The following is a 26,131-nucleotide window of genomic DNA, read 5'->3' on the forward strand; positions in this document are numbered from 1 at the left end:
AAACCAACTGATCTGAACCCTCAGTGAGGCACTAGTCCATAACAGGGTGCAGAAAATGACAATGTTCTTCATATGCTGCATTCCTTAATTAAGCAAGTTGTTGTTCCAAAATCCATACCATATCATACCATTTTCAAAGCTCACTTAATCCTGAGCAGTGTCATGAGGGGCTGGAGCTTATCCCAGCAAACACAGGGCACAAGGCAGTGACAATCCCTGGACACAGCACCAGTCCAACAACTTTGTTGATGTAATTTGAACTGTTAGATGTCCTTTTGTTGAGAACTTGTATTCTTTAAAAAAACAACAAAAAAACAGCAGCTTTGCATGATGACTTTTGAAAGGCACTATGGCATGGCAAATATTGTTTTGAAAGGCACTATGGCATGGCAAATATTGTTAAGTTAGATCTAAACTTTAACACCCTCACAATTCAAGGCTTTGATAAAATGCACAGCAAATTAACAGAAACTTCAGTAAAAAGTTTTATACAGTTTTCAGTGGTCACACATAGTATCATGTGGAAAGTGCTCATCATGCTCCAAGCATAGTTAGTGAACAAAGTTAAAAAATCGCTTATGAATATCAGATTGTGATGCATGCAGTACACATATGGCATTTTGTATGTATTGGTCTTTGGTAAGTAAGTGGCTTGATAATCACTCTATTTGAAGCCCCTTTTTATAACTTCATCAGAGTCACAGATTACACAACATTCAGCAGAACTGATTATATCCTTGATTATATATTGTGATGGATGGCCGGCTAAAGTTTCCGGCCCTCACCCCCCAGGCCACCAGGAGGAGCTCTCCCGACAGCATGGAAGTACCCCGAATTCCAGCAGGGCCTCATGGACTTTGTAGTTTCTATGCACAACCCTGCTGGATACCTTGGGGACCACCGGGAGTCGCTGTAGGGAGGCTGTTGGACTCTTATGTGCCCTATAACCTGGAAGTATGTCCTGGTCACATGAACAGGAGAAATGACGTATTTCCAGGTTGAAGAAAAGGACTTTTACCCTGACCCGGAAGTAATAAGGACTTGTGGACTGTTGGGCAGGAACACCTCCGGGTCAGGGGGTATAAAAGGACTCTGGGAAAGCCCAAACACTGAGCTGAGCTGGGAGGAAGGGTGGCGAAGTGTCTGGGAGTGGAGGATTGGTATTGTGATTAGTTGTTGTATTGAAGAATTGATTATTAGTATTTATATATGTAGTGTGGAGTGTTAGAGTGCTTGGTGCACACTATTATTATTTAATAAATAATAATTATACTTTTACCTTGTGGCTGGCGTTGTACCTGAGGGTTCAAGGGAGTTCTAGCGCCCACTACTGCTACAATATATCTTATTCACAGTAATGTAATTTACAAGACAAATTAAAATAAAAAAAAAAGAAAATTACAAGGGGAGATGTTCCAGTGCTGGTGAAAGTAGATGAAGAAGTAGAGTCATCTGATCCAAATGAAGTGTGCCATTCATATGTGAAGACACCTCTGTAGATGGAGGCATGGTGTTGCCTATGCTTGTAAGCTATTAATCAAATGCATATTTTAATTGTATATATTTATATCTAGTGGGTCCAACCTACAATACTAAAGTTTATGTAAATTAAACATTCTCTGCTACCGGTGTTGCCATATTTCAAGGTAATGAGACACATTGACAAATGTAATTACAGCCTTCTGCTCCTGACCAGATCTGGACAGCTACTGTGATTTACATGCAAACAACATCCGTATTTCTTGTGACTAAGAAAACATTTAAATGTATCTAATTTAGATGAATAAGTGTTTTGTAAAATGCCTAAATGCTTCATCTATCCATAACAGGATGTAATATCCATCCATCCATCCATTTTCCAACCCGCTGAATCCGAACACAGGGTCACGGGGGTCGGCTGGAGCCAATCCCAGCCAACACAGGGCACAAGGCAGGAAACAATCCTGGGCAGGGTGCCAACCCACCGCAGGACACACACAAACACACCCACACACCAAGCACACACTAGGGCCAATTTAGAATCGCCAATCCACCTATCCTGCATGTCTTTGGACTGTGGGAGGAAACCGGAGCGCCCGGAGGAAACCCACGCAGACACGGGGAGAACATGCAAACTCCACGCAGGGAGGACCCGGGAATCGAACCCAGGTCCCCAGATCTCCCAACTGCAAGGCAGCAGCGCTACCCACTGCGCCACCGTGCCGCCGGATGTAATATTCTTATTAATATTATTATTTATTGGTTTGATCCTCAAAGATATGGGTTGGCAGGTAGCACAGATATATTTTCCACAGCCTATATTTTCCACACATACAGAACAAGAAGAGAGCTCAGCAGACATGATTACTGACAATCAAACAATATATTGTGTGATATGTTGAAAAAGTTCATAATCAGCAATCTTAACATACTAACAGCTTCAGAGTATTCAACAACGGGAATAATTTGCTTGACACTTTTATTAGTGTAGATACTAATTTGTTTGGGCAAGTGAAGAAATGGAGATAATACAGATCAACATCAACCTTGTAAAGGAAAGTCTTCAAATTACAGACAACCCTTTATAACATGAAGGCATGAGAAGAGTGTTGTAAGTTGGAATTACAGACATGGCAAAAGGGTGAGAGACGTCCAAAATAAGCCACTAAAGCAGACCTGGATCGTCACTGGCCAGCCCAAAACAGGCTCACCCCAAGACGCTAACGGCAGGCTGTGGCCTACACAGGTCTTACAATGGGGAGCTTGCTTTTAAAGCTATAAAACTGCAATAAAGTTGAAAAATTCATAAAAATGCCTTGCAAGGTAGAGAAAAGTTAAAAAAAAAAAAAAAATTCTGGCATGTGAAGACAATCCAAACTGTAATCTTAATAAATTGAGAGCTTATTTAACAATGATAGAAACCAAGGACAAAATACGCGAAAGAGCAAAAAAAAAATTTCCTAAATGGCAAAGGAATGACTCAGGCGCTGCCGTGAGTGGCAGCCTTTCCAGCAACTCTGTGTATGACTTTTTCTTTTTACCTTTTTTCTGTATTTTTCTCTATTTCACTGTTAACTCCTACCATTTTGTTTTATGTGGACTCGTTCCCTGGACACTTTTTACTACTTTTTACTACTTGAACATGGATTTTTACACGCCGAGACTCGTCTATTCAAGTAGTCAACTTCAAGTGCTGAGAACAAAGGCCCGTGCCGGTTTGGTTCCCTATTTACCTGACGAGGTAAGAAGACGGTATCGTGGTAGCAGAACCAGCGCTAAGATAAAAGCCAAGCTTCTAGCAAGAAAGTGGCACTACAAACCTCCAGTGCCTTCTGTGATCCTGGGAAATGTGAACTTGCTACCAAATAAGATCGACGAACTGGCTGCACTGGTGAAAAATGTCAGGATCCACAGAGAATGCAGTTTGTTGTGTTTTATTGAAAAGTGGCTAACAACTAACATCCCAGATGCTAACGTGGAGCTACCCAGGTTTAGCACAGTTAGAGCGGACAGAGACGCAAGTACCTGCGGGAAGCAGAAAGGAGGTGGACTTGCTCTCTTTGTCAATACAAGGTGGTGCAACTCTGGACATGTAAACGTTAAAATCTCTTCTTGCTGCAGGCACATCGAACTGTTGGCCGTAAGTCTGCGTCCCTATTACTTGCCCAGAGAGTTTGGACATGTCATTGTTGTTATTGTTTCCATCCCTCCTCGGGCGGATGTGGAGATAGCGAGTGACATCATCCATTCTGCTGTTGCTAAACTGTAAACGCAGCACCCCGAGGCACTTGTGCTAATTGCTGGAGACTTTAACCATGTGACGCTGGACAAAACATTACCTGCCTTCTCCCAGTATGTGGATTGTAACACCTGGGGAAATAGGACTATTGACCTCCTGTATGCAAACGTTAAAGACGCATACAGCGCTACCCCGCTGCCTGCGCTTGGGAAAGCAGATCATAACCTGGTTCTGCTTCAGCCTCACTACAAACCAAGAGTGAGGGAGCTACCTACAACCACACGCTCATTCAGGAAGTGGTCTCCTGAGGCAGAGCAGGCTCTGAGAGACTGCTTTGGAACTACAGACTGGGATATCCTGCAGAGATCTTATAGTGAGAACATTGAGGAGGTTGTTGACTGCACTACTGACTACATCAACTTCTGTATGGACATTGTAGTTCCAGTAAGAACTGTACTCTGCTATGCTAACTACAGGCCATGGATTACAAGTGACATCAAGGGCCTTTTGAACCAGAAGAAAAGGGCTTTTAAAGGCGGTGATCAGCATGAGCTCAAGCGTGTGCAGAAGGAACTCTGAGTCCAGCTCAGGGCGGCGAAGGAGCAGTACAGGAGAAAGCTGGAGCAGAAGTTGCTGAATAACAGCATGAAGAAAGTGTGGGATGGGATGAAGATCATCACTGGCTGCAGCTCGAAGCGGGGTGCCACCATCAAGAGAGATGTGGACAGAGCAAACCAGATGAACAACTTCTTTAACAGGTTTGACCACCCTAACCCACTCTCACTCTCACCTCTGAGTACTGCACCCTCCACCCATCCTTCTGCTGATACCAGCATAGGAGAGAGTTTCCCTCAACCCACAATTACAGCATGTAAGAGAGAGAGCTGAGGAGACTTTGTGCCAGCAAAGCAGTGGGTCCAGATGGAGTATCCCCACGACTGCTGAAGGCCTGTGCATTGGAGCTGGGGAGTCCTCTACAGCGCTTCTTCAACTTGAGCCTGGAACAGGGAGAGTCCCGAGGCTTTGGAAAACATCTTGCATCACCCCAGTCCCAGGTCCTAGTGAGCTGAACGACTTCCGGCCTGTCGCTCTGACATCAGGTCTGCCACGCCCTCGACCCTCTGCAGTTCACATACCAAGAGAAGGTGGGAGCGGAGGATGCCATCATCAATATGCTACACCAATCCCTCTCCCACTTGGACAGAGGCAGTGGTGCTAGAAGAATTATGTTTCTGGACTTATCTAGCACCTTCAACACCATCCAACCTATGCTCCTTAGGGACAAGCTGACAGAGATGGGAGTAGATTCATACCTAGTAGCATGGATCGTGGACTATCTTAAAAACAGACCTCAGTATGTGCATCTCGGGAACTGCAGGTCTGACATTGTGGTCAGCAACACAGGAGTGCCGCAGGGGACTGTACTTTCTCCGGTCCTGTTCAGCCTATATACATCGGACTCCCAATACAACTGGGAGTCCTGCCACGTGCAAAAGTTCGCGGACGACACTGCTATTGTGGGCTGCATCAGGAGTGGGCAGGAGGAGGAATATAGGAACCTAATCAAAGACTTTGTTAAATGGTGCGACTCAAGCCACCTACAACTGATCACCAGCAGAACCAAGGAGCTGGTGGGTGGATTTTAGGAGGACCAGGCCCCTCATGGACCCCGTGATCATCAGAGGTGACTGTGTGCAGAGGATGCAGACCGATAAATACCTGGGAGTGCAGCTGGATGATAAATTGGACTGGACTGCCAATATTGATGCTCTGTGTAAGAAAGGACAGAGCCAACTATACTTCCTTAGAAGGCTGGCCTCCTTCAACATCAGCATTAAGATGCTGCAGATGTTCTATCAGATGGTTGTGGCGAGCGCTCTCTTCTACGCGGTGGTGTGCAGGGGAAGCAGCATAAAGAAGAGGGACGCCTCACACCTGGACAAACTGGTGAGGAAGGCAGGCTCTATTGTAGGCATGGAGCTGGACAGTTTTACATCTGTGGTAGAGTGATGGGCACTGAGCAGGCTCCTGTCAATAATGGAGAATCCACTGCATCCACTGAACAGTATCATCTCAACACAGAGGAGCAACTTCAGCAACAGACTGCTATCACTGTCCTGCTCCACTGACAGACTGAGGAGATCGTTCCTCCCCCACACTATGCGACTCTTCAATTTTCAATTCCACCCGGGGGTTTGGGGGTAAACGTTAAAATTATACAAAGTTATTGTCTGTCTGTTATACCTGCATTGTTATCACTCTTTAATTTAATATTGTTCTTTATCAGTATGCTGCTGCTGGAGTATGTGAATTTCCCCTTGGGATTAATAAAGTGTCTGTCTGTCTGTCTGAAAACAATTAAGAAAAACTACCCAGTACAATCCATCACAACCTCAGTGCTCCACTGCTGAGTTTCTTTTTCTGACTGACTTGTCAAGAACTGCCACTTGAAGTTCCACCCACAGAATACAACAAGCATTAACATGTTTAAAGGGATAAATGTTAAATTACAAACCTAACCGAAAATACATAAAAGTATGAAAAATATTTATTCAAAAACAAGATTAAAACAGAAAATAAAAATAAACCCAAGCTGCCACAAAACAAAGAGTTACTAAAGAGGATTCACCAAAAAGCTGTTTGTTGGCTGACAAAATGGGAGGATCCAACATGTTGTTGCAAAGTTTACGCAGCAGAATAAATGTTGTGTATTGTTGAGAAAATGATGGAGGTAAATCATATACTCACAAGGAAAAGTTTCAGAACTTGAACAGAGAGATGAAAAATAATTTAAAAGGAAAGCAAAACTATACAGCCACCATCTTTTGTAGGAAATTTGTGTAAATGTCAGGACATGCCCATTTGACTGGTAATTACAGTCATAGTCATAAAAACAGTATAGCTGCCTCCATGAAACCAAGGAAGAAAATGACAATGGTGGTAAAAAAAAAAAGTAATACAAAATGCTGCTGATATGATGTTAAATGTGTAATGTTATTTGCCAAGAGGAGGGGTGGATGCAGACGACAAGGAGAGAAGAAGAAGGGACTGTGCTATTTTGGTGCTTGTACTTGCTGCTGTGGGGAGCGAGGGAAAAGCACTTCCTATGTGAGTAAACGTGTGTTGTGTGGAAAAGTCATGACTCTGCCTGTCTGTGTCAGGGTTGGGGCAGCTGGACCACCAGTGGTTTCCACAATATCTAATTAGAGTTTTGGGAACTGAAGGTGTCTCTCTTTATATTGCTTGAGCAGTTTTTATTTTGGGTGTCTTTCTAGGTCTCTTAGAACTTCTCAGCAATTATTATGTTTTGTTCAACAAATTTTTTAAAACTTACTGGTGATCCTCACAATCGATAATTTTAAGTCCCAGTTAAAATCCTACTTTTATTCGCTTGTTTTTAGGTTGAACTTTAAGGGTTTTATTCTCTAATTGTATGCTCACATATGTGCTAATACATCTGCAGGTATTCAGTTTAGACTCTGCTGGTTTTATTTTCCTTTCATCTTCTTTTATTGTAATTTATTACCTTCTACTCTTGCTTATTAGTCTACTGCTTAGTTTTATTGTTGTAAAGCACTTTGTTCAAGTTTTAGCTGTTTAATTTAAATATGCTGTGTGAATTTCCCCCTGGGATTAATAAAGTATCTATCTATCTATCTATCTATCTATCTATCTATCTATCTATCTATCTATCTATCTATCTATCTATCTATCTATCTATCTATCTATCTATCTATCTATCTATCTATCTATCTATCTATCTATCTATCTATCTATCTAATTAAATTTGATTTGACTTAAAGTTTTGAGGTATGTGACTATGAGCATGTGTCTTCTTTAAATATTAAATGGGGAATAAGTATAAACAGAGTTTTGAAAGCAGGCCTTAACATGCTTATATAAGCTGAAATGAGAAAGCAAAACTTACTATCTTCCATGACATTTACCTTCTTCTTAATCACAAAGTACAATCAATGGTTTTCAGTTAAACATTTTCTGGCTTTTGTGAGGTATTGTATAAGATGATTCTTATTTTGGAATGCAGTTCTGATACAACTGTTACTTTTAAATATTTTGTGTGCACTCTATTACGCTGCTGTACTTAGTTGTGTGTCTGCTAGTATTCTTGTTAGTGCTGGGCATTTTGTTTCAGTTTACTGAAGTGAAAAGATTAATTTGATGCTTTTGATTTATCAATAGGATACATAGTAGTTAAAAACAAAACAAAAAAAACTTTTCCCCTTTCAAAGACTCCCAAATATTTAATTAAATAATTCAAACCTTATATTAAACACACTGACAATTCGTATTGTACAAAATTGACTTGCTTGAAAGCATGTCAATATAGTGATGTGATAAATATAATACAGTACTTTTGAGAATCATAAGTGAACAAGAATTGTGTGCGTCATTTGTGGGTAATGATTTACTTTGTGAATCAAATAAATGAGAATCATGTGACTTTTTCTCAGGTTATAATTGAGTCTCCAAATTAAATGAATAAGAATTGTGTAAGTTGTTCGTGGGTAATTATTCAGTTTGAACTTGAAAGAATCAGTAAATGATAAATGTTTGGTGCATTCATTGAGCAGCAAAAAAGTGTGCATTAAAATAACTTTAAAAGCAAGTAATTGTTAGAAATTAGAATATTTTTATGAGGTTTGGTTTTTGTGTGGCTAATTTTTTGAATGTTCTAAGTGACATAAAAGTATTAGTTAAATGTTGTGCATGTCACACATGCACATCAGAGGGTCACCGTCTGGGTTCCTCCCAGATACATTATACCACCATGGGCCAAGAGGGGGTGCTGCCTCTAACTGTGTCATCTTCCTTTGCCTCCACAGTGATAAGAAACTGCCCAGTCTTAAAAGCCCAGATGCCCGGAAGGAGGCATCACTCGTTGTGTGAGGCAGACGGATCTCCTGCAATCACAACGAAAGAATTCTTGATAGGTGGTGTCTTTATTTGTTAGAATGCTAGAGGGTGATGTTTTTGTTTATACTTGTGCCATCAAGCACTGTTTAATTTTGTTTTTCAAATTAAACAAGCAAAACCTGTTGGCACTCTAACATTTATCTTAAGATGTACAAAACAATTTATACACTCTTAACATAAATGTGTTGTTGCTGTTTTGCACTTGTATTCTAAATAACAAAAACATCAATAGCAGAGTTTTTGTTCACTGGTAATGGTCTGGTTTGAATTCGAAAGAATCATAGGTGAAGTGGACGAGATTCAGGATTCAGACAGATGGGATTTTCAGAGAGAGAGAGATACTGATGACATCATGCTTGCACTTAAGCACTCCTGTTGAGCTTCACTGAATTGATTCGTTCATGCTTGAAAATCAATTCTTGTGCCTCACCAAAAAGAGTCGTTCTAAAATAACAAATCATTCATGAATCACCCAGCATTTCATCTTGTAAGCTCTGTTCTGTGTGTAATGCAGTTAGTATTGGTATCTTGCACAAGCTGTATTATTGAACATTGATGCTGCACTCTTGCTTTGTTGACATCATGCAGAGGATAATCAATTCAAAATATTTTTTGATATGATGAAGCTTCTAACTGAATATTAAGGGCTTAACTTTCAAAAATCGTCCATGCTGGTGTGCCAACTTGCCTTTGCCGTGAGTGAAAGGATATACGTTTACACAAGCTGTTCTTTCTCTTATGGAACTGGTGTGGTGCAGCAGAATATTGCTAGCTTAAATTCCAGATTTTGGTACTGTAGGTCTGGGAAAGATTTACAAATTTATGAGAAACTTTTGTAAACAAAAAAAAATAGCCTTACACCATTCTATTTACACACCTGTGTGTATGTCACCTGTTACACAGCTGCACTCGGGTCCCAATCCATGTGGTTTGTCGTGTGGTGGATGCGGCAATGTGCTGTAATTAGGCACATGCTCCCAACCTCCACCTCATATCCACATTGCCTCTGCTTGCTGCTTTAGTTAACATATTGAGTTAAATTTTGAAACCTTTACCTTTATTCATAAATATGCATAAAAATGAATAGTGACCATGAAAATTTATTAATGCTGCATCTGTGTTTTTGGAAATAGTGGCCTCACGTAATATTTCATGTTGTTTTTAAAAAAATATCAGTTATATTAAATGAGTCAAAGTCATTATAAATTCACTTCCTATCTTTTCATTGTAGAAGCCTTGTTAAGCAGCTAAATTTAACACATTTGGTAAAGATTTTTGCTCTACAAGTTTATAGAAAAAGACAGGTGAGATTCATTTACTGCTTCTTCTACTGAATGAATTACCATTAAATGGCAAGCCTTGTAATGAATTACTGTGACAATGTTCTTTTGCTGTATGTTTCCTTTCGGGTTAGAATATCCCTGAATTTAGAATTTCACAAACACTTTTCCTTTTTAAACAAACATTTTAAGTGTGAAGCATAAATTTGTGAATTTAAATGCAGAAACATTAAAAGGAAAGGAGTGAATGTTGGGTGTACCCTGTGTTATCAGTATGATACTGATGATGTGCCTGCACTAATCGTTCTGTCCTATTGTCTTTCTTATAGGTGGAATTTGAATGGCTGAGACAATACTGGTTTCAAGGGAGGCGGTATGCAAAATTTACTGATTGGTGGTGCAAGCCCATAGAAAAACTTGAGGAGGACTGGAAACAGTTGGAGCTGATGGTCAGTGAGTACTATAAGCTGAAGAAATGCCTATTCTGCCTTCGAAGTCTAAACTGGATATAGCAGCAAACTTATAGGTCTTTCAGTAAAAATGAGCATTCTAAAAATTAATAGAAAAGTCAGCTGAGTTGCCAATATTAATCTTTTCATCATTGTTTAAGCTTTCTATCATAAAGTGAATGTAAATTTTTGGTAATAATAAGGAATATATATTACAACATTTTCATTAAACTAATTAAAAATGTAACTAGTTTAGTTTTGAAAAGGCACACATACATAAATATCCTGTACATCAAATGGGATTGTCCAAGTAGTGTGTCACTGTGCTATTTTGGTTTTAATATGAAAGCAATATCTAGCATCTTCTTGTACCCTGGTTGTGTTTTATCATTTGTGTATCTAGTGCTTAAAAGACAGAAATGAAGAATTTTTTATGGTTGGTGGCATTTGACATAGTCAACTTGACTTGGATATAGCTGTGGAACTTATAAGCCTTCTTTTTCTACCTTATAAATGTGAGCCCATTTATGACAATAACATTTTTATGAGGTAGTCCTTGGCAACTATTTAGAGTTTGTAACTGACAAAGTTTAAATGAGTAGAATGTGGGGGCCCTCATCTTATCCTACTCTCTAAAATGTGTTGATTTAAATGTACTTTGTAGTTCTTCTACATATACATTAAAGGTTTGTTCTTTTACTTTTGACATCATTAGCTTGCTGTTATATTTGTAGCAGTTTGTTTATGGTTTAATTTGTCTAGTTACTCAAAATATTATTGTGTGCTTTAAAACACTGATTTTTCTATGTATTTTAAATCTTGTATTCTTATAGTATTATACAAAAATCTTAGGCACTTTAGATAGTTCACAACAATGTATTGTCTTAAACGGGTATCTTCTAAATTACTGCGTCAGTATAAAAGAGCATATTTTGGAATTTCTTTTGCAGAAATGAAACAATGCAGTAAGATATTTGAATGTCATTAAAGAAAGTAACTAATAGAGCACTTTCCAGTTAAAAAAGACATATTTGTAGGCATATAGCCCAGTGCTCGATTAAGATAGGCAGGCAGTGTGCCTATCATTTTCATGTGCCTGCCCACAAAGTGTAGCAAAACCCCATCATAAGAGGAAGGGTCCATCAACCAGCTTGTGGAACACAGGAGAAAACAAAGAATCTTCATAAATAAAAGTATTTAGTACAAAAATGCTCTGAAAACAAGGAATCTCAGATGAGCGCAAAAGGCACCAAAGGGGGGTGCCTGAAATAAGCAATCCAGTAGCAAACAAGTCCAATGCAGAATCCAAAATAATAGTGAAAAACAGAGTAAAAAGGTCACAAAAATCCAGAAATCCACAAAAGCACAGTAATAGGCATAAGAACTCACCAACACCACTAAGCACAAGGGACTTCTTGTGTCTTCAGCTTTTATAGGGTTGCCAACAGTCCATTGATGGAGAAGGACAGGTGACCCGCCTCTTGGGGAAACCAACCCCAAAAATAAAAAAAGAAGATAACAGAACAAGCACAGAGACATAAAAATTAAATAATACACAAAACCAATAAAACACATTTTACTGCAATTAATTAACATAAGTAACAATATTAACATAAACGAAAGAATAAAAAATTAACAAAAAACAAAAATGATTTAAAAAAAGAATTTAAACACTAGCCAGGGGAGCAAAATGTGTGTAGTGTTGTGGTTAAGGCTTTGGACTTTGGATTTCATACCCTGAAATTTCATATTCAGATGTTGACATTGTGAACAAGTCACTTCATCTGCCTGTGCTCCAATTGGAAAACCAAAAGAAATGTATTGTATTTCACATGTTGTAAGTTGCCTTGGATAAAGGCATCAGGCAAATAAGTAAATAATAATAATAATAATACATAATTACGCAAATATACGAAACAGGTGCTAATGATCAGTGACATCATGTGTAGTTTGATTTACTTAAACAGAAACATATGTGTAGACTTGAAAATAAAACTGGGAAAGGGATAACCACTAAAAAGGTAAGCTTGTGGTAGATGTGGTAACTTAACCTGCAAATCTTACACCATGGCACCATGGCAAAAGGAAGCATAGCGACAACACACAGTGGTCATCCTACATCATCCAGGTCTCTTCTAAGCAGAAATTTCACAACAGACAGGTGTTTTCAGATGTGCTGTCCAGGCCCTTTGGCAGAAGCACAAATGGGCAAGACTGAGGTCTAGAATCACAGTGGTCAACCACTGAAACTTGAGTGTGGCAAAACAGAAATGTATCAAGCTTACAATAAAAAAAAATCAAAAGATTTTTGGCCCCACCATCAGCTCAAAATTGACAGAAACACCTTAGACCCAGACACACCTATCTATAGTCCAGAGAAGTCTTATCAGAAGTGGTCTTCGTGGGAAGAGGTGCAAACAAACAGGCATTCCTGCAAGGTGGAAATAATGCAAAAACAACTTTACTACACATGAAACGCAAAGACTGAGGTGCAGGAAAAAGGCATTAGGTGCTGTGGACTAATGAGTGAAATCTGAACTCTTTGGTTGTAGCAGAAGGCACTTTGTCTGGTGAAGGGCTGGATAATGGCACATGAAGGAATGTTGGTAGGTAACAGTGAAGCACAGTTGACACTTCCTATAGGTTTGGGGCTTTATTTCTTCAAAAGAGTTGGTGATTTGATCAAGCTGATGGCTGAGAAGTACAGGCAGATTCTTACAGTGGGGCAAAAAAGTATTTAGTCAGCCACCAATTGTGCAAGTTCTCCCACTTAAAAAAGATGAGAGAGGCCTGTAATTTTCATCATAGGTATACCTCAACTATGAGAGACAAAATGAGAAAAAAAAATCCATAAAATCACATTGTCTGATTTTTAAAGAATTTATTTGCAAATTATGGTGGAAAATAAGTATTTGGTCACCTACAAACAAGCAAGATTTCTGGCTCTCACAGACCTGTAACTTTTTCTGTAAGAGGCTCCTCTGTCCTCCACTCGTTACCTGTATTAATGGCACCTGTTTGAACTCGTTATCAATATAAAAGACACCTGTCCACAACCTCAAACAGTCACACTCCAAACTCCACTATGGCCAAGACCAAAGCCCCGTGGGGTCAAAATGATCACAAGAACGGTGAGCAAAAATCCCAGAACCACACAGGGGGACCTAGTGAATGACCTGCAGAGAGCTGGGACCAAAGTAACAAAGTCTACCATCAGTAACACACTACGCCACCAGGGACTCAAATCCTGCAGTGCCAGACGTGTCCCCCTGCTTAAGCCAGTACATGTGCAGGCCCGTCTGGAGTTTGCTAGAGAGCATTTGGATGATCCAGAAGAGGATTGGGCGAATGTCATATGGTAATATGAAACCAAAATAGAACCTTTTGGTAAAAACTCTGCTCGTCGTGTTTGGAGGAGAAAGAATGCTGAGTTGCATCCAAAGAACACCATACCTACTGTAAAGCATGGTGGTGGAAACATCATGCTTTGGGGCTGTTTTTCTGCAAAGGGACCAGGACGACTGATCTGTGTAAAGGAAAGAATGAATGGGGCCATGTATCGTCAGATTTTGAGTGAAAACCTCCTTCCATCAGCAAGGGCTTTGAAGATGAAACGTGGCTGGGTCTTTCAGCATGACAATGATCCCAAACACACCGCCCAGGTAATGAAGGAGTGGCTTTGTAAGAAGCATTTCAAGGTCCTGGAGTCCTAGCCAGTCTCCAGATCTCAACCCCATAGAATATCTTTCCACCATAATTTGCAAATAAATTCTTCAAAAATCAGACAATGTGATTTTCTGGATTTTTTTTCTCATTTTGTCTCTCATAGTTGAGGTATACCTATGATGAAAATTACAGGCCTCTCTCATCTTTTTAAGTGGGAGAACTTGCACAATTGGTGGCTGACTAAATACTTTTTTGCCCCACTGTACCAGTCTGTACTATTTAACTACCTGTAGCAAAAAGAGGAACAGAGAATCATGCTACACATACTATGGACCCCATAATGTCCTGATGTCAACATCATCAAGTCAGCCTGACATTGGTTACAGGGACAAAAGCAAGTAAGACTACCAAAGTCTGCAGTTTGGAACAAGCAACTACCCAAGTACCTTCGGAAACGGTATGCAAGTATGCCAAATATTGATTTAATTTATGTTTTTTGTCTTATTTTTCTTTTTACTGAAAAATCTGGCAAGTTTATTGATTAATACAAAAATATTCATGGAAAAAATATTCATAGTGTGGTTGTTTCTGTTATGCTGCTTCTTTCGGACATATTCACTCTTATTCTAACTAACCTAACATTCACTTCTTTGAGGTCAGAGAGCAAACTCCCACAGACGTATGCTGAATATTCACAGGCAGTGGCCAGGCCAGGAACTGAACCTGGGCTCCTGAGGCTGAAACACTGCTGGGCTATTTATTTATGTTGTCAAGAGAGATACATGGTAAACATTAAAATGAGTTTAAGTGGAAATGAAAAACTATTTGGAAACTTCAATTTACATTTTTAACCAAGCAGAAAATTTCAGTGTTATCTTTAATGTTTTTATTAAACAAATCCTGCAGCTTAGCAGCAATTGTTAATTTATCATGTCACTATATTCACAATAAGACACTTTTATAATTAATTCTATAAACAGCATATAGAACCTGCATCTTCCAAGGCTATATTTCACATGAATCTTATTTAACTTTTCAGAATAATTTCATTTAATAGTATTTTTTTTTTGTAGGTTAAAGAAACCAGCTGTTTGTCTCTAGTGCCCCCCATTAAAACTAACATTATATCTAGGCATTGAAAAAATTTGGTTTTCCAGTAAAATAAAGTGATTAATATCATTCTTGACATATTTCTGTTCTTGTGCTGTAAATGTAGGCCTTATATCTTATAAAAAGAAAACAAAAAGTTTTATATAATGATGTACATCTTTAATCTCATTTTTTCCTATTTTCTTGTGAGATCAACTTTATTGTCATGTAGTCAATTCTTTCTTGCATGTCTCCTCAGAACATTTGATAATAACACAATAACAACAAAAGATACACAATAAAGCAACATACTGCATATACTCACAATTATATTCAATGTTGACAATGTGTTTTCAATTGTTTTATTCATTTATTTACACACACAGGCACACACCGTTTTCTACGATAACATTTTTGTTCTTTTATGATTGATTGTTAACAATGTCATTAAGCTCAGGCTGAGCAGATCACAGTAGATTTTCTTTCCTCAGCAACCACCACCAGCTAATCTTAGGGAGTTCATAGGACTGCTGAGATTGTATGTTAATGGAAGATCTCTAGAGACTGCCCAATTTAAATCCAAACTTTGAAATTCAGAAACACTCACAATATTACATTCTTTGAATTTATATTGGTGATGATCAATGATCTTATTTTTGTATTGAATAAAGGAGATATCATTTTACATACACGTTGTGAAATTTTTTTTAACTTTTTTGAGACCTTCCACAACAGTGCTGCATGCTGAAACGCAATTGATGAGTCTGTCGAGGGTTGCTTGTCTGTTGCCAAGGCAATAGCAGGTTTTCAGCGCCACCAAGGCAGCTACACATTCACAGCCTACCCGCGTAACATGTCTATTGCCCAATGGGTGATGCAGAGAACATTATAACCCTGCCACTGACCTGGCCCCGTCCCTGCTTGTTTGCTGTGTTTTTGTGTATTGAAGTGGTAGCTCCCATTTGAATAAATACCCTGATTGTTTCTGTATTGACTGGAATAAAGTTGATTTTCTTCAGGCCTTTGGACAAAAGTCTTCTCTCAGGTGCAGGATAGTGACTCATGCGTTACAACATACACAAATATAATATAACATTCTTAAACACACTTAATGCAGCTGAGGGTCACGGGGGGTTAGAGCCTATCCTGTCAGTACTGTGCACTAAAAAAAAATCTAATCACGGCTTGGAGACACACCCTTGCTCATGCTCCCATAGGACTCGGTTCAAATCAGCAATTAAAGTAACCTTTAAGTCTTTTGGGTTGTTTCAGGAAATTCGGAGGAAAAGCCACACACAAGGACAATGTGCAAACAATTGTGCAAACAATGGACAGTTGTAGGTTTCAAACCAAGGATCTATGAAGTAGAAGCACTAACCACTGCATTGTCATGCAGGCTCACACATAAATATAGGTAACATTTTTACAATTAAGCACAACTCTTCAGTACCATCAAGTCCTAGCTGCTATATTTTGCCATGTTCCTGCCATCAAACACTCATGCACTAAGAATTGCTACACACATAAAATTATTGTTCAACTTTAAGAACCGTTAGCACACTGCTGTAGTGGGCCATATCCATTCAGTTTTTAATAGTAGAAAATGTGATTGGTGAACACATTTATGACTTGTGACAAGTTTGACATAACAGACGGCTTACAATTTTAACTAATGCTTTTCAAATCAAAGGAACAATGCTGTTGCGTTTCAGTTTTTGTTGTTCAGTTCCCAGTACTAGTTTGGTTCACTTACCCATGTTTTTTCTAAAAGCATATGATTGCTGCACAGGGTACTCTCTTCATGACACAAGTTTAAGATGTTGTTGCTCTACAACACAGCTCTTCACCACAGCTTTTGGTTTGTCCCATCACTGTCTTGTCTGCTGCAGGTTGGTTGCTACACCTTAACATATAGAATAGCTTCACAATAAAAGCTTTACCAATGTTCAGGTAATTATGTCTATTCTGGATTATCACTTTTTTTTATCTTTCTCGTGTTGGATTCAATTTAAGTGCACAGTTTACAAGAAAAACATGTATTTTCACTCCTGGACAATGAAAATTTGATTTCCTTACTGTACATTGTGTAATCATTAAATGTTATGCAGGATCATCAGCTACAAACCAGAGGAAGAGAGAAGGTTGCAGCAGGGTTTCTGTAAAGGAAAAAATAAAAGAAGGCAAGAGATACACTGTTTTGACTGTATAGGTACCCCTGATGAAGGCCATACAGCTGCAACATTGTGTCTCTTGCCTTAGTTAATAGTAACATACATACTATAAACATGTGCAAGGTTATTAAAAAGGAATGCCTCTATTTTGAACAAGTTTAATTCTGACCAATAGGAAAACTGTCCAAGCGTTGTATGTTACATAGGTTGAAAATTCTCTCTTCAGCTGCCAGACAGTGCAGAGAACTAAAATGGTCACATCATAACTACAGTCTTTTTGAATAACACTGTTAGAAAGTATTGTGAAGGTGTGAACATTATAACTTTGATTTTTTGCAATGGATTTGCACATTTTAAGCATTACCGAAAACAATTTGACCACTTTTGGAGTGATATCTACATGTTTGGGTTTGAGCCTGCGGTATTTGTAACTCAGGTTATTTTTGTATCACGCTCTTCACTGAGTGCTGTAACAAGTTCTCAGTTAAAATCTAAGTATATATTTTACACGTTACTAAATACAGAATTAGTTTGCATAAAGATGCAAATTTGTTAAGACAAAGGAAAAATCATCAAATCATTCAATCTCATTGAAACTTGGTATAATTATTGGACATCTGAATTACGTCTAATTGATTGGTTAATTTAGGTTTGTCATTTGTAGATTTGGGTTAGTTACGTTGAGCACTAAAGGTTTTAACCATGTTTTGGTCTAAGCAAGCCTAACAATAGAAGAATCAATGTTATTTGACTATATTAGCTTCTTGAGCATGATGTTTATAACAGACACAATTTAATATGGTACAGAAGACCCATAAAAATTCAGTCCAACAAAATAGGATTGTGTTGTAGGATTTTGAGACATTAATAAGCCTTTTTAATCGTGTCACTTTAGTAGTCTGTGCATTTTTCTGAGTCATTTCCACAAACACCACTAAATGTTCCCTAATTTTAGTTGCTTAATTCAGAATTAGCTGCACAAAATGTTTTTTGCAGTTGATGTACTCTAATTCCAAAGTTATGCATTGAATTTTATTATGCATTTTTGTGTATTAATCTTAGCCTTTTGCATGCAAGTGGACAACAACATTGGCCCTTTGAATAATCTAACGCTTTGCATTGATAAAAATGTATTGTAGTATAACCAGTATAGTTCATATTTATTGTCATATATGCAGAGTAGAGCAAAATTCTTATCTGCATGCTTGACCAGCACTCACAACACCCAATTTTCTGGTGCTATAAATTAATCTCATTCCATGAATTATGTAGAAGATAACAGCACAGAATGTAATTGGTGAAAATTAGCCAGGGCCTGGTTCTGCTGTCCATACACCCAGCTCATACTCATCACCTCTGGAATAGTGTACGGATGAGTGAAAGGAGATCTTGTTGCCCATAATTTGGACTCTGTTATATTTGGTGAAATGCTGATATTGCATTCCAGAGTAAGAACATGATACCCAAGATCATGCTTTTGTGGTGGCCTTGTTCTGAATTGATGATGTTTTACTACATCAGGTTCTGAGCAGCAGAGCTTCACTGGAAGGATCAAAATAAATATATAGATACGTTTTGTGAAATGTGTTGTGGATATGATCCCAGCCTTGCTGATGACGTTACTGGGATAGGCTATAGCTCCCTGTGGAATCTATCATTGTATGATGCTTACTTGGAAAATGGATAGATGGTTGGGTATATTTGTAACCCTGGTAGATTAAATATCTTGTTCACAGCCATACAGGGAGTCAGCAATAGAAACGAATACAGTAAGTAAGAACTGATTAACAGGCCAGTACTCTAGAGACTTGACCACGCTGGCCCATATGGCTAATTGGTTACATTATTCTTTAAAGTTCCGTAGTTTGTTACTCTCCAGGTCCCAATAGCCTCCTAAAATCAAAGAATGTTTGATATAGACATGTATGTTTGTGGAGAATCCTCCAGACCAGTTTATTGTTCTGGGTTTGAGATCACCATATGGCTCTTGTTAGCAGCCTGTCTGATTTCAACAAGCTTCTAAATAGTGTTTGTTAGGAACCTCAGTGTTCTGAGGAGGCATAAGTTATTTCCGACTCCAATTTAAGCTTTGCCATAGAGTACCGTCCTGCTCAGAACATTTGTTACCATTTATATGTGGGTGACAGCTACCAACACTAATTGAGAGTGGCTTGTTTGAGCATTTAGTGTGGATAAGTGGTGCTGCTTGCTGTCAGAGCCTCTAGGGTGGTAGGTTTTCTTTTGTTTGTTTTCTTTTTCTTTTTTTTCTTCCTTCTTGCACAACAAGTCTGCTCTTGAGCCATCTGCATTATGCTTTACCTTTTGCTCAGCATTTCTAGATTGAGCAGTAGGGGGCAGTCTTGTATCAAAATTCAAGTGTCAACTTTTTTTAGTGTATTTCATATTAATCAAGACGTATGTGCATCATTAAAACAGTTTGCAAACCGGTGATACTCGAGAATTATTATAACTGTTTTTTTTTTTTTGTTCAATGTTTGTTAAAGGAATACCCTCCTACACTCTGAGGTTCAGTTTTATTACATGTGGTCAGTCTGAGTGGCTGACTACTTTTGCCTAAGGCTGAGAAACCACCTTAACTGTTCATTTGATTCAAAGCAGAAAACTTTGAGCCTATTTATGTTAATCTCTCTGTTAAACTTTGACAAATACACAGCTGTAAGGCCCTGTGTTGTAAGGGAATGATAGCTTATTTTCAGCAGCATATGTGGTGAGAAATGGTTTCTCCCTGAGTAACAATTCAGACACAGTTGTGAGTTCGTAGCAGTGAGTAATTATGTGCAACTTCAGAAAAACACCAACATAAGGTTTTATAGGCAATGATGTGCAAATGTTGCTATATGTTTGCTGGTATGCATGAAATTATTCCAGTAAGCATGTGTATTGTGAGTGTGTGTAAATGTGTATCTATGCATGTTTTATATTGATCAATATGGAAAAATTTAATTACATGTACAGTATACATTGATCTGAAGGTTTATTCATTGTAAAATAAGTGCAGGTCTTATTAGCTGTCTGAAATATTTTTGCATGTAAATGTGCATGTAAATATGGTGACTCACATGGAATGGACACATTTTCAAGTATATCTGTACTTCTCATTTGTTTGACAGTGCAGTCAATGATAGCATCATATGTGTAGAAATACATGATGTGTGTGTGCACTTTAGTGGGCGAATATAGCAGACTAAAAATTTATGGCAATGGTTGTCACACACCAGAAGTTTGTGTTTTTTTTCCCTTTTTAATAAATGACATTGTCACACATGTATTGATTTATAAGCCACTACCCCAAAACATCTATTCAGTAATGGTCTGCGGTCTTAAATGGCCTATTAATGAAGTGTCAAAGGGGGCAGACGAGATTTGAGTAACAGATGGGCTACAGTTGGAAAACTAACAGCTAAGTAGAAACATCAAGCTAAAAATACCATATCAAAAAACATAACTTGTCTTACTTTGCCACAGATTGGGGTTTGACAGCCAGTGACCCAACATCTCTAGTCAACAAAATAAAAGAAGGTCCTGTTAGAGGGTGCAAAAGAACACCAAAGGCTGAACAATGCAGGAGTGGAAGATACATGTCTTATGTGATCAGTTTCTGTTGATGCACATCCAGCAATCCAGGATGGTGCTGACAGTGTAGGCAGGTGGTGGCAGTAGAATGGGGCAGAGAGGGACATAACTGCATTGGATAATCATAGAATATCTAAGTATTGTTACTAGTTAGGTACTTACCCTGATTTCATCAGTGTACCCATGTGCAAGTGGGTCTGTTCAGGAGGATAATGCTCCATGCCACAACGAGCCAGTCCTGACGTGACTCCAGGATCTTGATAGTTAATTGTTGCAGTGTGGTCACCCCAGTCACTAGATCATAGTTTAACTGAACATCTGTTATATGAGAGGGAACAAGATTTTTGAAGTAGAGATTTGCCAACAGGTCATTTTCAACAACTATGAAACACAAATGATCTAGCATTGGCCCACATCCCTCTCTTACACTTTTGGTATTGAGTAGAGTCAACACCCTGATAAATTAAAGCCATTTTCAGGACAAGTAAGGAATTGGTCCATGAAAGCCATTAATTGATTTATTTTTATACACATTCACAGAGGTGTAATATAAATAACTGAATTACACTACATAGTGCAAGAAATTAAATGGAAAGAGTTGAAAATGGCACCAATGTAAACCACAAAATTGTGCACCTGTGGTTCCTTTCTAATAGACTCACTTTTGGTTCTTAAGTTGTAAGCACTTTGCTAAAGTTTCAGAGCTATGAAATGGATGAAAATGATTTTGTAAATAACTGTATATTTACAGTGTACGAAGAATGAAAACCTTTCAAAGGAAAGAGATAAGCAACTAGAGGAAGAATGTGTGACTGCTGTGGAAAACACATAGAATTGTTGATTCTGTTCAACTCAGCATGTTAAACAATTAAAAAACAATTAACAATTAAACAATGAAAAAAGGTCTGTAGCACCAGTAGTCTGCCCTTCCTGTCTGTGTGATCAAGAAATACTAAAATAAGTATCTGTTGAAGTGACTCTAAATGCAACCATGTCCCATTTTTAAAGTTCTAAAAAAAGTTGTCCACCACATTAGCTTTTTCATTCACCCATCCATTTCTTGAACTTGTGTTGTCAATTCATTCCACACACACATCCATCTTCAATGGAAAATATTTCTTCTTCTCTTTATTACCATCTTTTCATCCAGTGAAGTACACTAACATAAATCTGAAAGTACATAAAACAAATGAGTAATTTTGTTAATTTAACCCTTAGTCCTTATTGATCTGTGTTAAGGTAAACTGATCAGCAAAATGCCATCTCTTTCCTGCCTTTAATATTTTATAATGTTGTGGGCTAATAAAGATTGTGACCACTGGGTATCAGTCTTCAAGTATTTAAAATCAAATTGTTTCATAATAATATTCAAGATTAAAAACAACTGAGGAAAATGCAGTCTAAAATGAAATACTCCAATTATACTGTTAACCATTTTGTGTGTTCTGAAAGATGAAAGAGGCACGCAGAAAGTGACCGAAGTTAGCCTCAGTTCAGTTGTGTTTTTAACATACTCTTTATTTGAAAATTGAGCCTTTCTCTTTATTAATTATAAAAGCTGATTGACTGAAATAACTATAGTGTATGTGTACATTGCTATTGCATGATACCGTCATTGTACGTATATAGCAATTGGTTTTTTGTCTTTCAATGTATGATTTTTGTGGAAACAAATTAAATATACAGGATATATAAAGCCTTATTTTTAATTTTAAACAATGATAAAAGAAACTTAAATAAAGGTTTTGCATTGAATGCGACGTGAGTTTATTTTCAGAGATGTGCAAATCTTTGTTAGTGTCTTTTAGTTTAATAAAATTTGTCTGTACAAGCTACAGTTTCAAATTGTGCGGGTTATTCAGTTTCTGTTTTTCATCGTCTGAAGACCTTCTTTTTTCATTTTGACTTTAAGCCTCCCTGTTCTTTCTCTTATTTTGTTGCTGTAGATATTTTCATTGGTAAATGAGCCTCAATTCAAAATGAAAATATACTAAATAAAATAATAGATTTTACAGAAAAATAGATTTTCATCATTATAATCCTTTAAATATAACAGCAGTAAGGAAAAAAAGATGTCAGACATTTTCCTTTTTCATATTTTAACCATTTTAATGTAATCTTGATATGATGATCACTGTCCCAAAAATTCAAGTGAAATCTAAACCTTTTATTAGGCAATGTATATTCTAATTCTGGTGTTTATTGCTAAAGCTGATCTCCCAGTGGAGGCTTTCTGTGCGCTTCTGTTGTGATGTAAATTCTCAACTTTCCATTCGAATGACATTCTGATAAAACATCAAATAGTTGTTTCTTTCAAAACTATTACCTTATGAATTGATGAGCTATTAAATGCAAACATATACTGCAAAATGAAGGTTATTCAAATGTTAGTATTTTTTGTTTAAGGGTGGGGAGAAAGGCGTAAGAGATTGAGGTGTTATCAAGAAAAACATCAAGACAACCGTCAGGCGAATTTGAAATTTTCGTTTCCATTTGAAAGGAGGTGTACAAGCTTTGCTTTCGGGCTAAAAAGAGAGCAGCATAAAAGCTGAAATCTCATGTGATGTGAATGAGAGACTTGCAGAAGCTGTTCTAAGATGCTGCGGATAGAGAAACTGTCTCCCAGGGTCTGGTATCATGCAAACCTTACAAAACTGACATTTATTTAAACTATGAACAATGAATAGCTTTAGCAAGGCTGACAAAAAGAAAGTCTTTCTTATGCAGAAAATGTTAAATACACACTGTATCAATTTAGCAACAATGAAATCAACTAAAGGTCTTCTTTTTTCTCTCAATTACAACCTAAGCCAAGTTTTTATTCACATACCAAATTTGTGTTTTATTTATGTAGTTTGGGTTTTACTTTCAGGTAGTCTTTCCTCCCAGTTTTCCTCTGACAGAATGGAGCTCTTGTGGTTTTCTGTTCTTGGAAAATAAAATGTTCAGTTTATGCACACAAGTCTGTGGAAAGTGCCAGTCTCTCTCTTTTTTCCTTTTACTTGCCTTCTGACTTGTGGCAATTAGCAAGTCCCCCTCTCCAAATCCTTCTCCCTTCAGATTTACGTATCGATAACTGATTAAATTATTGATGGTGTTAGAGGTCATGAGAATGTTATTGGGCTGTAAGCTGCTCTGATCAAAATCTAAAGGTTAAGCAAATCTGTGCTGGTTTTGTGTCGCAGCGTGCAGACATAGACAGGCCGTGAAAATTCCCTGTAGAGGGGAATGAATTCTCATATTGGCTATGAAATACTCTTTTCCTCACTGTCAGTTTACTGCAGCAGTAATGTATTTAGACAGCAATTGGCCTTAATAACCTTTATTGACTTCAGTGGGCCAGAGCCAAGAATGTAATTATTAAAGTGTATCAATTTCATCGGAGTATAGAATTGCAGTGTATATATATAATTATTTTAAGGTCTTCTGGGCCAATTAATCCCTATCCATTTATTTAATGCGTTTGTAAAACATTATAAATTTTATCGTTCTTTCATATGTTTTATCGTAAATTATTTTGTGAAAAAGATTAATGTCTGTCACTTTAATGAAAAATAGGTAGTTTACATTAATTTAAGAAAAATGCTCAACTTAAGTGGGCAAGGATTATATTTGGTAATTTGTACAAGTGTCAGATGCACATATAATTTCCTTCTATTTTAAAGTCTGTAAAATTTATTTTTATGAAAGACTATGAGCCCTCACTTCAAATAGTGCCTTTAAATTCCACCGAGACTACTAAAGGGTTGGGTGGCAACACAGAATGTGACACTGAAATACAGTAGCAAGAGAAGGTAATGTTCTCCCTCACCATATATATATATATATATATATATATATATGAAAAGCATGTGTGCGTGTGTATCGATCTGAACCCTAAACATTTTAAAAGGTTTTATTTTTGTATGGGTTTTTATGTGTAGGGTATATCCATCCTATAAGCCTTCCAGATGTGCATCTGTGTTAACTAATATACACTTTGATTACTTCCGTGAGCATCTGGTGCTGTCTGTTTAGCAAGTATAATTTGAATCGCAACATCACAGGCTTCTTCATTTAATATATTCTATAATATAACATTATGTTTTGAATTTTACAAACATGTAATTTATTTTTTCTTTTGCTCATGTTTCCATTCTATTCCTGATTAAATAATATAAAATGGGAGATTGATTCCTATGATCTAATATTCAAAGAATGTATTACATAACTTCATTCTAATAATTTATTGATTTGTGTCTGTAAAAATTTTCACTTTTCAGTTAGAAAAGAATTTAAAACTTCACCCTGTTTTTTAAAAAATAGGTTATTTTGTTTCTTAATCACCTAGGCTAATTTTTTCAGCTTATAACTTATGACAAAATAAGAGTACCGTAAATACTGAAAGCAAAGGAAACCTCTGTTCTACTAGAGCTGGAATGTAGTGGAAACAGTTGGCAACCTTGAAATCTGAATTATTGAATCAAATAGGTGTTTTTTTGTACATTTCAATGAAATATTATTTGTTAAGATAAGTATTTCCTCATTTCGTATTGATCTTTTGATTTTATGAGTGCAACATTGGTTTATTCTTTTTAATGTGTGTGTTGTGGTTTTAATCTTAAGGTATTCTGTCAGTAAAATAAATGGTCCATTCTTTGTGTTGTGTGTATATGTGTGTATTTTTTTGTGCTGATGAATTTTACATTATGGAGATGTTAATCTTTAAAATATCACTTGAGAAGTATGCCAAAATTCAAGGGTTAGGTATTTACAATTCTGTTTGAAGTGCTTATTCAACAGGATAAGCAAAATTTTAGGAACTGCCTGATAGTGTTCAGGGTAAATACTTAAACCCCTTTAGAGAATTTCACACACAGATAGAGAGCTTCATATTTGTGTTTCCTTAAGCAACGACAGCCTGCAGCTTTGTACCTTAAGACAGAGGTGTTGAATAGAATTCTGCAGAGGATACATCCAGTGACAATATCTCCAGAAGCATCAGAGAAAACTAGCGGATAGGCCTCGGAGTTAACCCTCTTCATCCCATGTCAGGCCTCTTTGACCAGCCTGCCAGCCGGTGTGTTCAAAGATCTGAGGTGATATGCAGCCACTGCTGATAATCGGCACAATCTTCAGTGCAGAATGGGCCATTGAATTAACCCTGTCCTGTCCTAGTTGCCTTTTCTGGTGTTTTTTTGTGTTAGACCATAAAATAAAATATGTTGAGAGTTTTCATTATTTTTATTG

The 26,131-nt window shown here is 37.5% G+C and overlaps 1 protein-coding gene across 1 annotated transcript in view; it reads left to right on the forward strand.

Annotated features, from left to right (window-relative positions):
- fto (FTO alpha-ketoglutarate dependent dioxygenase) overlaps positions 1–26,131 on the forward strand; it is a 383,462-nt gene that overhangs the window by 140,799 nt on the left and 216,532 nt on the right. Inside the window, exon 7 of the mRNA XM_028809313.2 lies at positions 10,263–10,382. Coding sequence (XP_028665146.1) covers positions 10,263–10,382 — 120 coding nt within the window. The remainder of the gene's footprint in view (positions 1–10,262; positions 10,383–26,131) is intronic.

The sequence above is a fragment of the Erpetoichthys calabaricus genome, chromosome 9 (assembly GCF_900747795.2).
Source record: "Erpetoichthys calabaricus chromosome 9, fErpCal1.3, whole genome shotgun sequence".
NCBI lineage: Eukaryota > Metazoa > Chordata > Cladistia > Polypteriformes > Polypteridae > Erpetoichthys > Erpetoichthys calabaricus.